Source organism: Fukomys damarensis, unplaced genomic scaffold, assembly GCF_012274545.1.
Source record: "Fukomys damarensis isolate Sample0158 unplaced genomic scaffold, DMR_v1.0_HiC HiC_scaffold_33, whole genome shotgun sequence".
Classification (NCBI taxonomy): Eukaryota; Metazoa; Chordata; class Mammalia; order Rodentia; family Bathyergidae; genus Fukomys; species Fukomys damarensis.
Window position 1 is genome coordinate 18,658,749 of NW_022900945.1, and position 16,376 is coordinate 18,675,124.

Here is a 16,376-nt window from a genome sequence, read left to right on the forward strand (position 1 = left end):
AATATTGATGGTTTCGAAGTTGTTTTTCTCTGGAAGACATATAGATGCTTTAAAGTCATGATAAGTCATAATAGGTCATAATAATCTTCTTTTACTCATGCTTTTTCTATTTTCCAAAGCTTAAATAATATTTAATATTTTTAGATTCATAAAAATAGTTTGTTGAAAAACAAATGGCATCAATTGTTTAAATAAACAAGTGTGTCTATAGTATATGTTATATTCAATGGTACCGCCATTGACATTTTTACTTGAGAAAAGGGTTCTACTGCTAAATTAGAGTCTGAAAATACTTGTACTTGTGCCTGCCACATTGGGAAAGGAAAGGACAGCTGTGTGGACAGATATGTGTGGCAAGCAGGGGACAAAAAATATAAAATACATTTTTAAAGGTATCTTATGGTAAACATCTACTTCTTCTACTCTTGCTTCTCTGAAAGACAAAATTTTAACCCAGACCAAAGTAGTCGAAATGAACCCATACCAAAATCTTGAAGCTGGATTAGCCAATCTTCTGAAGCCAATCGATGACTTCTGCACCAAGTTCTTTGTGGGAACAGAGGTAAATTGGAGCTATCTGCTTTTAAGATTAATGCTTAATAACACAAATGTACATTATTATAACCCCATTGTACATGTTTGCTCTATGGTCTACAATATATGATTTCATGTTTTAATGTGCTTATTTGTACTTCAGATTTTTAAACTTATGCCTCATAGATTCACATTTAAAAGTCCTTTACAAACATGGAAAAATCTGTAAAAGCAGGGAACCTTTTAACTAATAAGGTATTGATCAATCTGCAAATAGCCATCAAATACTTCCATTGTATGGAAGGAACCATGCTAAATATTATAGATTTACTAAGAAAATATATTGTTTTGCTAGGTTAACACAAGTTAGTAGAAAATACAGTGAAAAACTCACTCAGTTTTTAAAAATAATAGCTGTTCATAATAACAGTAATGACTGCCACATTTTAGCATCTACTATAATAATAACCAAAGCAAGTTCATATTTATCGGACATTATTATGTATCAATGCCTGTACCAGATTTACCTTCTAAATTATATCTCATTTAATCTCAGTAATCCTATAAGATTGATATTATTATTCCCATTTATGGTTGAAGAAATCATTCCCAGAACCTTATCTAAAGCCAGACGAAGGCAGAGATGTTCTTTTTACTCATGATTCTCTTTTCCTAAAATAAAGGGTTTTCTCCAAGGCTAAGCTACAGCTTAAGCTCATCAGAATGTAGATTGCATTCACACTTTGGAATTGTGAAATTAACCAATGCCACAAACTCTAGAGAGCGTAGCACCTGCCAAGCACAGAGCTAGGCACTGGCATCACAGATGAATAGCACAGTCCCTCTGTCCTCAGGGTACTTTCTGACCAGTTAAGAAGCAGACACATGGGCAGTGTCCACCCAGAGGCCACCAGGACAAAAAGAGGAGGATGGGAGGATGGGGGAGGTGAGCCAGGAGCTGACTGGACATTAGCAGTCAAAAGAAATCTGAAGAGCCGGGCGTGGTGGCGCATGCTTGTAATCCCAGCACTTGGGAGGCTGAGGCAGGAGGATCGTTGTGAGTTTGAGACCAGCCTGGGCTACTTAGTGAGCTCCAGGTCAGTCTCAACTACACAGTGAGACCCTGTCTCAAAAAAACAAAAAACAAACAAACAAACAAAAGAAACCTGAAAGACCGGGATGAGAGTACAGTTTTAAGACGAAGTAGTGAAAGTCCAGGATTTGTCTGGAGATAAAGCAATAGTTTGTTGCATGCACAAAAACTCTGGAAACTCAGCATTTGGGACTCTCATACATATCTCCATAATCACCCACATTCTCCACCTCACTATGTATAGATAAAAACTTGTTTTTTGCTCAATTAAAATCAAGTCCAGAAGTGATTTTTAAGGCCTTTCCTCTCACTATATTGAATTATCATTTGATCATATTGACCTGTTGCTTTGTCTTGGTTTTTATCAGTCTTAGCACATGAACATAAGGTCTTTTTCTCTGAAATTATCATTGTTTTCATCGGGAACCTATAATATTTTTTAGGAAGGTGAAGTGTTATACACAGATTGGAAAATGGAAAGAGATCCTGACACTGGCAGGATGATGGGTATGTACGTCAATTAATTTGTCATGGTAAGATCTTCCTTAAAATTTAAGCCACCTGAAGGAATCTTGTGATGCCCTAAGTAACTTTAGTCCTGCCCTGCTAGTACTGGAGAGGACACTAACCCTCCTGACATGTGCAGCAGCTCCCCAAGTGGAGGGCTTTGACTAAGTGGCATAGTTGTCACCCGGAACCTTGCTAGAAGTACATAAGAAAATCTTGGGTCCTACCCCAGGCCTGCTGAACCTGAATCTGGATTTCAGTAAGTTTTCTAAGTAGAACACTGACTTACATGAGCTTAAATCATGAGACACTCAAACAATTTAATTTAAAAATGACTCCCTGGTCTCACTCCTAGGATCTGGACTGTGGACAGCTGAGCCGAGGTATGTGGGTCATACCCAAAAAGAAAATCTGGCTTCTTGTCTTCAATAGGGTCAGAGCCTTGGGACTCACCAAACTACACCTGCTTTAAAGTTTTTAATTTTTTCATGAAATCAAAGCATATCTAAACTACCCTGCAAAGTTTGGGATAACCACAAGCAGAAGACGCTTGCAGAAGAGGATCTGATCAGCCTATGCAGTAGGGATGCGTGGAAATGGAGTGATCCACAGAGGTCAGAGGTCAGAGGTCAGAGCAGGGAACAGCTATCAGGAGTGTCATCTTCACCTCAAACCTTACCCCCACAAGCCCACCTTTAGTACTACTGAGTCTGGATGCAGAGACCAGAGTCTACCTCAGATCTGGGAACACTCTGTCTGGGCCATGCCTCTGGGGCAGCCATTTTTATCTCAAAGCAAAAGCGCTTCTACTTTTCTTCTATAATATCCCCTGGCCAGAAATCCAAATGTAGGCTATTGCTAACAGTGGGGCAGCAAGAGATGATTAGTGTGACCCAAAGGAGGTTCAGGTGAAAAAACAAAACTGATTTTTCTACTTTGCATTCATTCTCAATTCTGTGACTTGAAGCTGAACTCAACAGTAGATATTTGATACAGTCAACTACATGAAGCTTCTTTTATGCTCACTCCTGCATCCATTCATTCAGCAATTCATAAAGGTTAATTATTGTACCTCAGATGCTATATAATATGACGGGGGTCTTGTCCACACCCTTGGGACACAAGCTGAGAGCCTCATGCCAGAACTTGTTTTACACCTGTAGATACCAGTGCCTCCTGATCTTGGAGATTCTCCTGGGGTTCTGTCCTGCTCCTGCAGTCATCTTCCTAAACTGCTTTTGAGGGAGACTATGACAAATAAGTTTATCGAAGTGGTTTTACTTCACTTATGAAATAATCAGTGATAATGAACTTAAAACCTAAGAGCTTCATGTTCAAAACCTCACTGAAGTCGGTTTATTCTTTGCTTCATTCATTCATCAAATCATTATGGAGAACCTACAATGTGCCAGGTATTAGAGATACAAAGATGGCTAAGATATTTTTCTTCTCTAAAGGTGTTCCACGATCTACTAGAAATTCAGGCAGATGAACAAATGGTGGCGTTATAGTGTCATTAGTGCTGTAAGCAAACTCAAACTCATGTGGGAATCCAGGAAGTAAGTGATTCTCTTGGGCTAAGAAAATTTCCCATTAAAGACACCATTGATCTGAGTGTTGAAGAGTAGATTAAAATTTTCCAGATGGATAAAATGGGGGAAGACATTCCAGGTAGAAAGAGCGAGGACAAATAAAAATTAAAGAAAGAGCAAGGACAAAATCATGGAAGCCCAAAAAAGCAGTAGACAGTTAATAGAGAGCTGCCATGGTCAAACCATAGCAATGGAGAGGACAACAGTAGCAGGAGAGGTGACAGGAAGCACATTTGGGTCCAGATGACTAAGAGCCTTCAGGGACCTCCAAATGACTGTAGGCCTTATTCTAGAGCCATCATATAATAATAATTTCTTTTAAAAAACACCCTGACAGGAGAGCAGGGGCTAGATTAATTTGTTGCAGGAAGGGAAGTTCTCCTTAGGGGAAACTTTTGGAAGACAGGGATGTGTGCGAGAAAGAAGGACAAATCAAACATTTCCAGATGATCTGAGAGACAAGCCAAAAAATGTAGACTTTGAATGATACAAATGACATAATTATTTCGTGTAGTCTACTCTCAAGTCCTCAAATCGGCACATCATGTGCTGGGCACTCTTCCAAGCACTTTCCATGTATTAGCTCATGTTGTGGCCCTCAAGGCAGCCCTGTGGGGTTGCAGTCTGCCAGCAGCATCTGTGCCCTTAAAAACCTTACTGTACCAAATTCTGCCTTAGATAATGACTCTGGAAAGTTGCCTTTCTGTTGATTGTAATTGTCTTATAGCCACTTGGCTAGGAGGTACTGCCACTTCGTTTAGCAGCTTATGGGCAGCTGCATTCATTGCTGAATGGCTCACAGGTCTTTCAAAGGAAGAGGGAGTTATTCTGGGTTTCAAGCTTAAAGAACAAACCTGGCAGTTGTTGACATTGCTCTCACTGATAATCAGTACCATCTCCAGACTGCTGGAAGGCCCTGCTCACTAGGGCTTGGTGGCATCTAGGAAAGCCAGTAACCCTGAGGGCCATGACCATGCTCCAGAAATAAAGACGCTGGTTTGTGGCTGTGTTGCCTTACCAGGAGTAGTCTAGGTCACTTCAAGATGGCTCTGGTCAGAAGGGAATTGGCCTTTTTTTAAAATCCAGAAGAAGTACATTTAAAATTTTTATTTATGGCTCATTCCCTTTTTAAAAAACAAAATTTTAAACTGTGGTAAAATATACACAAAATTTGCCATCTTAATTACTTCTAAGTGTACAGTTTAGCAGCATTAAGGACATGCACATTGTTCTGTAACCAAACTCCAGAATTCTTTTCTTCTTGTAAAGCTGAAACCCCATATCCATTAAACACTAGCTCCCCGTGTCTCCTTTCTCTCATCAGTGATGGAAACCCTTTTAGAGCTTTCAACGTTAGCAAACAACCCACTGTGGCATGCGTGGCATAGACTCACCACCACTGCTGGGCTCTCACGATTACCATTCTGCTTTCGATCTCTATAAATTTGCGTACCCTAGGTACCTCGTGTAATTGGAACCATACTTTATTTATCCTGTGGTGACTGGCTTATCCTATTTAGCACGATGCCCTCAAGTTTCATCCATGTTGTAGCATGTGTCAGAATTTTCTTCCCTTTTAAGGCTGAATAATATTCCATTGGATGTGTATACCACAGTCATCCATTCATCCTTCAGAGAACACTTGGGTTGCTTTCACCTTTCAGCTATTACAAATAATGCTGCTGTGGATATGGGTGGATAAATATCTTACCAAAATGCTTATCTTATAAGCTTCTTACAAGATGTAATGGGTATTTTTCTGCTTAATTCCCACTAGTGCTCTGTGTGGCATGGGATGTCCAGCCCTCGCACAGCCATTATATGATGAGATTCAGAATATTAGTGGTTTTAGTACCAATTAGCTAGACATTGTCATTTAGTCTTGATAGGAATATTTTTTTATGGACCTCCCTGGACTTGTGGGTGTGAGCAACTAGGAGTGAAGACCATCCAGCTCAGCAGCCAGGCCTTGGGGGAGGAAACCCCAGGAGACTGCCCTGCGCTCTCGCCATAGAGACCAGAGCAGCAGGAAGACCCTGGGGCCTCGCACAGGGACTAAAGGGGACTCTGATCTTTGCATCCTGCTTCAGTCTTCCTCAGGGAAACTAGGGGAATCTCCATGGAGCCAATTGCTCTGGTCGGAAACGCGGCTGTTATTCTCTACACATTATGTCTCACACTTCCCAGTCAAGCTGTCTCCACATCCCAGCTCACAGGTATTTCTTGGCTGCTTACTCTTCTCCACGGCACTTTAATCCAAGTCCCACTTTGAGCAGACTGTCGCCTCTGCTTCTACCAGCCTCTGGCAAACCTAGGGCACTGCTGCTGCACGGGGCTGTCGTATCCCTGAAAGCTCTGAAAGGTTTACCATCATTTCGTCCATTCTCCCAACAGCAGCCAGAGAACCTTCGGAAATGTGAATCATGTTGTCTTCCTGGAGGCCTAAAGGACTCACTGAAACACACTACACTTGAACGATGAACTAAACTCTTTCTTGCAAGGTCCTGTGTGGTCTGGACTCTCCTTGTTTCACGTCTCATGCTGGGATTAACAGATTCCAGTCCAACTGCCTTCTTCACGTGTATAGAGGCACAAAGAACTACAGTGTGTGTTCTTCCCTCTGTCTCCTCCACACCAAAGTCTTTCCATGCCCAACTGCACTCAGGCCTAACTGACTTTTCTTCAGAGAAGCCTTTTCTGACCATTCACATTCAGTCTAAACTATAAACATTGCTTGTTTTTTTTTCTTGTAATATTTTCTCTTTTGCAACATTCTCTTTTTTTGGTACTAGGGATGGAACTCAGGACCTTGTGATTTTGAGGCAGGCGGCTGCACCACTGATCTAAATCCCTGGCTTTTTCATAACATTCTTTATACTACTATAATTGCATACTATAGGATTTGTTTATTGAGCATCTGTCTTTCCCACCGGAGTGTAAGCTCCATGAGAGCAAAATCATGTCCTCTTTCTAGCCATTATTTATCCAGTCATTTACTGTGCTTAACGCCCACAGGCAATCTTCAGATATTTATTGACTCATTGAATGAGTATCAGCATGAATATCCCCCCCCCATCTTTAAAAGCAGCCTTCATGGGAAGTTCCCTGGACTCTCCATAAAATAAACGAAGATCCATCCCTTGACAGATTGAAAAATGGCCTTTTTCACTCCTGCAGCAAAGAAACCCATGTGCCTCTACTCTGGCCATGATGGAGTTGTTCACACCGTTCAGAGATCACCTTTCTACAATGACATTATCCTCACCGTTGGGGGGTGGAATGTGGCCATCTGGAAAGAAGGTGTTACGGTAAGTGTGCTGCAAAATGAAGGAGTGGGTGTGTGGCCCTTTGTAAAGGAGAAAGAGAACAGAAACAATGGCTTGTTCTGACAGGACAGTGCCTTTGGGGCACTTTTTAGAGAAATGAGAACAGATGTCCTGGGCTCCAGCTTGTCAGCAGAACACACTGTAAGCCTTTTGAAAACACAAATCATTTTCTTTTTCCCTAAGGGAAGGAAAAAGCATGCAAGACCCTTGTACTCCAAAACCTAGTAGTCTTTTCTTGGAAATACATAATGTGGGAAGTCAACTTGACCTAAATTTTTGCCTTTCTTTAAAATATAAGATGGGAGGGCTGGGGATTTAGCTTGTTGGTTCCGCTGCCTGCCTTACAACAAGGACCTGAGTTCGATTACTGGTACCAAAAACAAAAAACATAAGATGGGAAGGCCAAGGATTTAGCTCAGTGGTGCTATACCTGCCTGGCAAGCACAAGGTCCTGAGTTCAATCCCTGGTACCCCCCCCACAAAAAGGAAAAAATATATAAGATGGAGTCCTGATTATGGAATAAAGTCCAAAAAGAAAAGGTGGGCCTTACATCTTTTCTTCTGCATCAGGATTTTGTTGCCAGGGTCAGAAATTAGGAATGAGTAGGCTGAGGTATCTGTGCCCAGGGGACCATAGATTGTCCAAAGACTTACCTGGGATGAAGTAAGGTAAGCACAAGAGTGAAGAAAGAGGCTGCTTCCAGGCAGACAAAATCCAACTGACCCAAAGCTAGAGAAAATGATAAAAATCCAGGAAACAAGGGGATAGGGAAATCAGAACATTTTTGTAATGTAAATTAATTTGTCCTTTTGATGAGAAATTTGAAATTACTAAAAGCTGAAAAACATGTATGAGTGTGTTTCACAGCTGGAACATATAGATGATTCATCTTCTAAAATTGTTAACTTACCCAAGAACTTTGAAAAAGGAAGTTTTAAAATGTGTGAGCATTTGTACAAATTTGTCCTTTAAAAACTGGAAACTACTTCAATCCATCAACAAGCAGACTTCTTCTACTTTATATCAATGTATTTCTGTGTATTTAATTTTTTTTTTTACAATGAACAAGTTTTGTAGTTAAAGAAAACCCAAGCAAGACTGTCAAAAGACTGCAGGGATCAGAAACTTGGAACCTGAAATAAGAACAATAGAAACTGAAATGACTCAGAGAAGTGGAAAAGAAGAGGTTCCAAGTGTCATTTCTGAGGAGCTCAGGAATCCATGACGTTCATCTTAGCCCACAGCGACATTTCTTACACATGTGTAGGAGGTGGGTGGTTAGTGCAGTCACTGCAGGTGTAAGCATCATGCACATACCTGATAGATGGACTCTGACAGTGGATTGAAAGTGAGTTCCAGTCTTCTTCTTTCTGTGAAAACCTCCAAAGTAGGCAAATTACCCCCAGGTAGAGGGAAGTAAAGATGATCTCATGGTGGCTTGGTGGTCTAAAGTCTCTTCCAAATATATTTGGAAGTCATCAGATGCTCCCGTCTGAAGTTATTTAATGAGAATTTGCCATCTCTGCTGTTGATTTTCAACGTGCAGTGTTCATAGCTGGAATTGACAAGATTCTATTTACTTGTTTCCATGGGAAGCAGATACCTGATAGCAAAATAAAAGTAAAAGCAAGTCTCCATCTATCTAGTGTCCACAAACCTTCACGGAAATGGCAACGAATTTAGCACTTGTATTATTAGAACCATCAATAGCTCAATTGGGAGGTTTTCTCTTTGCCAAAAAAGCAAGTAAAACAAGAAAATTAATGGCTTATGAAAATAAATAGGAAAGAAAGGCTCTTGCCTCATCCAAAAACCCTACAACAAAAGAATGTTAGACTTTCTAGTGGGATAATTTTGCCGTTAAAGATCACGGCCAGCTGAGTTGTACGTGAAATCTTTGTGTGTGTTTCCCTTGAATAATAATGAAAGTTTTTAATTGTCTTTTTAAATTTTTGGTTAAAGGCTGGACCCCTCCTTCAGTCATGCTGTGCTGCAAAAAGGTACACCTCAGGGCACTGGTCCCTGACAAGGCCTAGCGTTTTCTATATTGGCCGAGAAGATGGGTATGTTGATATCTGGGACCTTCTGGAAAAAACCCATGAACCAGCCCAGTCACAAAACATTTGCATGACTATGATCACTTACATCAAACCTTGGACCTTTTCTGGTATGTTAATTCTTATCAAATGAGCTAAGTTGTTTTGGGTGACTTGAGAACATGTGGGCATTCATCAGAAAAGCCTCCAATGTGTTTCCTTGAGTTTTTGTTTTTCTTCCCGTCTCACCTTTTTTATCTCTTCCTTTTTTGTCCTGTTCTTTCCCTTCTCTTTTCCAATATTCCCTTTCCCCTCCCCATTCTTCCTCTTTTTCCCCCCTCTGCCTTGCTCTCAAATCTTGCATACATTCTCAGCTTCTCTTACTGTTCTGACTCATCAACAGTGATTTCTAAGACAAGAAATTATCTGAAAGTCTGATTTTGAAACATACGGTTGAAAACATCCTCTTCCTTTTCTCCAGGCCGTATTTTTCATTACATCACTTGTGTTTCCTCCATGCCATATCAAATAATTCTTTTCATGAGATTGACTAATTCTCTGGGGTTTATTTATCTATAAACTTTAATCTTTGGATTAAGTAGGAGGAAAAAATAATTACAACAATGCAAGCATAAATACAAGGATGTGTCTATGAAAATGGTTTTTTTGGGGTTTTTTTGCTCTAGTGTCTCTATTTCACTCACACAGTCCTTTCTGTGCAAATCTCATATGTTAACCTTTCTTTAAAGAAGTTTCCTTTTTTCCCAGAGATCTACAGATTTATCCCTCTCTCTCACAACAGTCTCTTTGAAAACTCAGTCATTAGACAGAGACTGGTGTCACAGTCTAGTTAATCCTTAGCCATGTGTCTCACCAAAGTGTGTTTCACACCTTTGTTACAAATCATTGCTTCTGAATCTGTAGGGATTATGAGTCTAGGATCCAGTGGTTTGAACTAGACTCTCTGAAAATGAGAGGAAAAGAAAATACTATTTTCTCTGAGGAAAGAGGACATCAGAATTCTCAAACATATTGCACAAGGGGTGATCAAAATATACCATGAATGTTAAAAAGTTTTTAAACTTATTTCAGTGAGAAACACATTGCTAAGAGTAATGAGATAACTCTGGCCAAAGTGAGGAAGAGTATCGGGGGTCAGGTAATGGCAATGGGTCTTTTATTGTCAATTATTTAAGCATTCACTGTATTTTTATCACTATTTGTTGATCAAACACTTACAGGAGTTTTTGTCAAATAACACATTATGGTGTGTCCCTATTCACCTTATATACTGGATCTGGCACCTTGTGACTTCTGGCTCTTCCCCAAAGTAAAATGACCATAAAAGATAAATGTTTTGAAATGATTCAGGGCATCAAATGACAATCCTGACAAGACAATCCTGAAAGAAGGCTTCTAGAACCATTTCAAAAACTGGCAAGAACAGTGGGATAAGTGTGTTCAAAGCAAGAGTATGTGTGTGTGTAGGGTTAATGGCAACGTGTCTTTCACTGCAATTAAAATCTTTTAATTTAAGCATTCACTGTATTTTTAACACATCTCACATATTTTACCCATTTCAAATGCTTTAAGTGAGTAATTTGTTCCACTACGAAGAAGACCATGGTTCTGGCTGTCTTTGAAACTCATCTGGATAATGGTATCCTTTAGCCCTTACTGCATTTGGTGAAAATGTGTCTTATGAGTTTTTTTGGGTTTTTTTTAACTTTCCATGTGCACTTTCTGTTTTCTCTCAAGTCGGACCGGCAGACTCAGCCACTTTCCCTGCACAGACACCAGAAAAGCAAGACTGGGGGTGCAGGGGGGCTAACAAAGGCCCAGGGTCTTAGCTTTCATCTCATCAACTGGAAAAAATGTCTTTTGTGTGTTTGTTTGATCCAATCATGAACATTTAATGAAGTTGCCAAGAGCATTGCAACCACAGCAGGTCCTTTGGGAAACCACAAAACAAAAGACATTTCTTGTTTAACCTCTTAAGATGGCTTTCTGTTTGCTGAAATTTCCCCCCCCTTTTTTTTTAATCTTTCAGCTAAGCAGCAGTTTATAGCCATAGCTGATTATTATGGAACACTGCATATATTAGAAATTCCTTGGACCTTAAGTCACCCTTCCACCAATGAGGTCAGTAACTTTTGGCTTTGAGTATTCATATGACCAGATATTGTCAGGGAATATCTTAAAGTCTCTTTAAAAGGCAGCATTTTTGCTTTATAAGAGAATAAAAAAGACTTAAGCAGTCAAAAATAAAATATATTTCTGTCACATAAGCTAAATAGTTTGAAGTTAAGGAAAAACCCAACCACAACATGGAAAGGAAACCAGATAAATGAAGCCCAGACCCTACTAGAAGAGTTGATTTGGGGATTCGTAATCATAAAAGGTTATTTTCAGGTTGAAGCTACATTTTAGCTCTGTCATCTTGGTGGCACACTTCCCTGAGAGCCCAGCTGACAACGTTATGCATCTTTCCGTCCTCCTCCTCCACCTTAATATGTGGCAGACAGCACATCTGCACCGGCAGTGTTCTGCACCTCCACCCTGTACCCACCGTCAGGCAATGTTAATAATGAGGTTATGCAAAGATCAGTGGACAGAAATATATAAGTATGTGTAAAACCACCACTAAATATATAGATTGCGATCTGTTAGGAGCCCCAACATCAGCCACTTACTGGCAGGCAGCAAGCGTTCCCTACCCCTCATCAGGCTTCTTCCCCCAAGAACTCTTCTGGCTGGGCTTCTATTCTTTTGCCTCCCTGCTAAGCCCTCAGGGGAACTAGGAGCTCAGTTATGCTTCCAGAACCTCTAGGGCCTCCATTGATATCCTCAGCGGGATTTTCCAAGTTCAGTCCAAGACATGAAGCTTCCCTTAGTCTTAGAAGTGAGGAGGAAGAAAATGGGAAAAAGCAGTTCTCAAATGTTTCTACCACAAAATTGTAGGATTTTATTGCTTTCTTACAGCTCCCTCCTTCAAACCCGACTCCTTTTCTAGAAATCTCCAAGTCACAAGGACGTAAATCTTAAGTACAGCAACCTCCAAATGGGTCCAGCTGCAGATAATGGACCTGTGGGGGGGGGGCGTTTCCCAATTGTATTCACCTGAAGATTAGGCGTACAGTGTAACCCAAGTAGATCATTTCCCTCTCAACTAGGAAGATGACCATCAGGTAATGATCAGGGGGTTAGGCAGGTAATGAGAAAGGTAATCCACCTGCACCAGAAATACTAACAGGGCCTTGTGAAGACCACAGGAGCTTCCCCGTGGTTGACCCTGTTGTGGGCTTTTATTTCTAATAGGTATCAAGTGTTAACTACTACTTTGAAAGAGAAGTCAAGCATCTGGAATATGTAGAACAGCGCAAAAGTATTCGTGAACAAGAAAAGAAAGAAATGGAATTAGAAATTGAAAAGAAAAAACATGTGAGTTTCAGAAATGAAAGTTGCTTTCTTTTCACACTAATGAAAATATGTTTGTTTGTTTGGCTTATTCCACAGCTTCCATAAGAATGCTATGCTTTTCACCATCTATTCCTGGTCTAATGAGAGTCAAGAGAGCACTTTTTTACTTCCTAGTTCACCATGAATGAGAACTAGCAATTGGACACTTAGTGGTATTCTATCCAACTCAAGCATCTATTGTTTACTATAATGTCAAACATAGTACAGATATAAAGATTCCAAATGTTCATGTTTTTATTACATAGAATTTTAATATCTGGTGAACAGTGCATTAAGGTAGATAGCATAAAAAGTTAAATATGGGAATCAGGACATGTGGTTCACATCCCACCTCTACCAGTTAGCAACTATGGCATTGGGAGTAGCCCTTTCATGAGTTGCCATATTAGTTGTCTCATTAGTTGTCTTATCTGGAAAATGGGCTAATGATAACCACTTAGGATGATTGCTGTAAAGATTTCAGTTAAAGGCCAGGTGTAGTGGCAAACACCTATAATCCCAGCACTTGGGAGGCTGAGGCAGGAGGATCACTGTGAGTTGACCAGCCTGGCTACATAGTGAGTTCCAGTCAGTCTCAACTACATAGGGAGATCCTGTCTCAAAAAACCAAATAATAATAATAATAATAATAATAATAATAATAATAATAATAATAATAATAAAATAATAATTTTAAAAAGATTTCAGTTAACTTGTCAAATAGTTGACTGACATTAAAGGGGAGCTGGAGTAATCATATCAACAGGAAGGTTATAAAATGATAAGAAGGATGAGTTTTACTACAATATGTTATACTGGAGCTCGGATCCTTAAAAATAGAGGCGAATTTAGTATAGGACACATCCATCCTAAACCTCGCCATAAAGGAACTGAAAGCCCTAAAGCCTTCACCCTCCTGTTTCTCAGCCTTTCTCTGTTTCACATAATTTCCGTGGCTGTGAAAAGGGAAAAATGGAAATAAAGTCTTTTGTAAATAGGTGAGGGAGGAGGGGGTGAAGGGAGGGCAGGGGAATGGGGGAAAAATGAGAACCAAGACCTGTCATGTAAAGTACAAGATCCCAATGATGAATGTAACTGTACTGTATACCTAAAATGTACCAATAAACTCAATGAGGAAAAAAAAAGAAATAAAGGCAGAAAGAATGAAGGAAGAACAAAAGGAAAGAGAAAACAAGAATTGAAGAAAGCAGGAAGGGAGGGAAAATATGTAAAACTAGATAAATATGAGTATGAAATATAGTATGTTTATAATATAAAAGTACAAGTTAAAAATGATTATTGTATGCTCAGAAAATTTGTTTCTATGAACAGTCAAGCAAATAAATTATACAGCCCTTAAAATAAATTTCCATGGCTCTGTTGGTCTTCCTTTACCCACAGGAACTGGGGGCTTTTAAATATTCTGTGGATTCAGGTCTTCTCTCTTTCTCACTGGAAGTCATATCATTTATATTTTAACTTCTCTTTTGTTCATTCCCTCTCTTACCCTTTTGTCACCAATAATTTCATTGCTGACCGATCTGTAGTTTCCTGTTAGCCAAATATAATTATTCACATGAAACCCCCAAGTCTTCAGTAAAAGCACCAGCATGTAGAAATATTGGAACACTGATTAACAGTGTTACTTATTAGTTAACATTGTCACTTGTTCCAGGTACTAATTAGTTCAATAAAAGCAGAGGGACTCATCTCAAAAACACTGTTTAGTGGTAACAAAGTGTAAGAAAATCCCAATTAATGAACTTTTCAATGCATTCCCCTGCTACAAACAAATTGGTCTTTGTTTTGTCCTTTTGCTTACTTACAAACATTGGTTAAAATTCTGCAGCAGGAGATGATCTGTCACTCTTGTCCTATGCCAGCACTTATCTAGAGTTCTTTCTTTTTTAAAAAATAGTTTATTGGTACATTTTAGGTATACAGTACAGTTACATTCATTATTGTGATCTTGTACCTTTACATGACAGGTCCTGGTTCTTCTTTTTTTCCCTTGTCTCTGCCCTCCCTTCACCCCCTCCTCCCCTCCCCATTTACAAACACTTTATTTCCATTTTTTCATTTTCTCCTATTTTTTTCTTTTCCCTTATTACCTTTCCCCTACCCTTCCCACTTTCCCTATACCTTTAGCCCTTTTCTTCCTATTTCACATGGTCAATTATCTCATTAGGATCTTATGTACTATTATTGTTTTTCACACCAGAGAAACTATTCAGTATTTACACATGTATGACTTATTTATTTCATCACTTAGGAGTATATCCTCAATATGTATCCATTTTCCTATGAATGAATCTAATTTCTCATTCTTTGTGGCTGAGTAGTATTCCATTTTATAGAAAAACCACATCTTCTTTATCCAGTTTCCAACTGATGGGCAAATGGGCTGTTTCCAAGTTTTAGCTATTACAAACTGTGCCTCTATAAATATAGGTGTGCATATATCACTGATATGATTCTTTTAATTCTTTTGGAAAGATACCCAACGGAGGGATGGCTTGGTCAAATGGAACCTCTAGTCCCAGCTATTTGAGATATCCCCATATTGATTTCCGTAGTGGTTGCACCAGTCTGCACTCCCACCAACAATGGAGAAGTGTTCCTTTCTCCCCACAACCCCACCAACATTTGTTATTGTGTGATTTCTTGATAGCAGCCATTCTTTGTGGGGTGAGGTGGAATCTCAGTATTGTTTTCATCTGCATCTCTCAAATGACCAGTGATATGGAACATTTTTTCATATATTTACTTGCTACTTTGACTTCTTTGTCTGAGAAATGTCTGTTCATTTCAGATGCCCATTTCTGAATGGGGTCTTTATATTGGGGTGCTGAATGTTTTGAGTTCTTTATATATTCTTGATAATAGTCCTTTGTCTGAGGAGCAGCTGGTAAAAAATTTTTCTCACATTGTAGGTTGTCTCTTAGTTCTGTTGATAGTTTCTCTTGCAGTGCAGAAGCTTTTTAATAAGATGAGATCACACTTGTTGATTCTTTCTGCTATTTCCCATGCTACTGAGGATTTGTTCATAAAGTCTTTTCCTATGCCATTGTCTTCAAGAGTTCTGCCTAACTTATCTTCCAGCAAGTTTAGTGTTTCTGTTTTAATATTTAGATCTTTAATCCACTTGGACTTTAATTTAGTGCATGGTGAAAAATAAGGGTCAGTTTTAATCTTTGGCAGGTTGAGATCCAGTTTTTCCAGCACCATTTACTAAAGAGACTATCTTTCCTCCAGTGGGGATGTTCAGCTCCTTTGTCAAAGATGAGGTAGCTGAGTACATCTGGAGTTGTTTTTGTGTCTTCCAGTCTGTTCCACTGATCCTCAGGTCTGTTTCTTTGCCAGTACCACACTGTTTTTATCACAGTGGCTTTGTAGTATAGTTTCACATTGGGAATTGTTATACCTGCTGCCATGTGTCTGTTGACTAGGATGCCTTTTGCTATTCTGGGTCTCTTCTGGTTCCAAATGAATTTTTGGATTCTTTTTTCTAGTTCTGTGAAATATAGTGTTGGAATTTCAATTGGCATTGCATTGAATCTGTATAACAGTTTTGGTAGTATGGCCATTTTCAGTATGTTGAGTCTTACTACCCAGGAGCAGGGGATGTCTTTTCATTTTCTTATATCCTCTTCTATCTCTTTTTTCAGAGTGCTGTAGTTTTCAGTGTGGAGGTCTTTTGCTTCTTTTGTTAGATTGATACCTATATACTTCATTTTTTTTGGATGCTATTGTGAAAGGAATTGTTTCCCTAATTTCTCTCTCAGTGAGTCTGTTATTTGTGTACAAGAAGGCTATTGATTTTTGGGT

General features: G+C 39.3%; 1 protein-coding gene across 4 annotated transcripts in view; it reads left to right on the forward strand.

Moving 5' to 3' along the window:
• Wdr63 (WD repeat domain 63) overlaps positions 1-16,376 on the forward strand; it is a 62,760-nt gene that overhangs the window by 41,959 nt on the left and 4,425 nt on the right. For all 4 annotated transcript variants that reach the window (XM_010636708.3, XM_010636707.3, XM_010636711.3 and 1 more), the window contains 6 exons: positions 441-562; positions 2,071-2,134; positions 6,904-7,034; positions 9,016-9,220; positions 11,140-11,231; positions 12,408-12,530. In XM_010636708.3, coding sequence (XP_010635010.1) covers positions 441-562; positions 2,071-2,134; positions 6,904-7,034; positions 9,016-9,220; positions 11,140-11,231; positions 12,408-12,530 — 737 coding nt within the window. The remainder of the gene's footprint in view (positions 1-440; positions 563-2,070; positions 2,135-6,903; positions 7,035-9,015; positions 9,221-11,139; positions 11,232-12,407; positions 12,531-16,376) is intronic.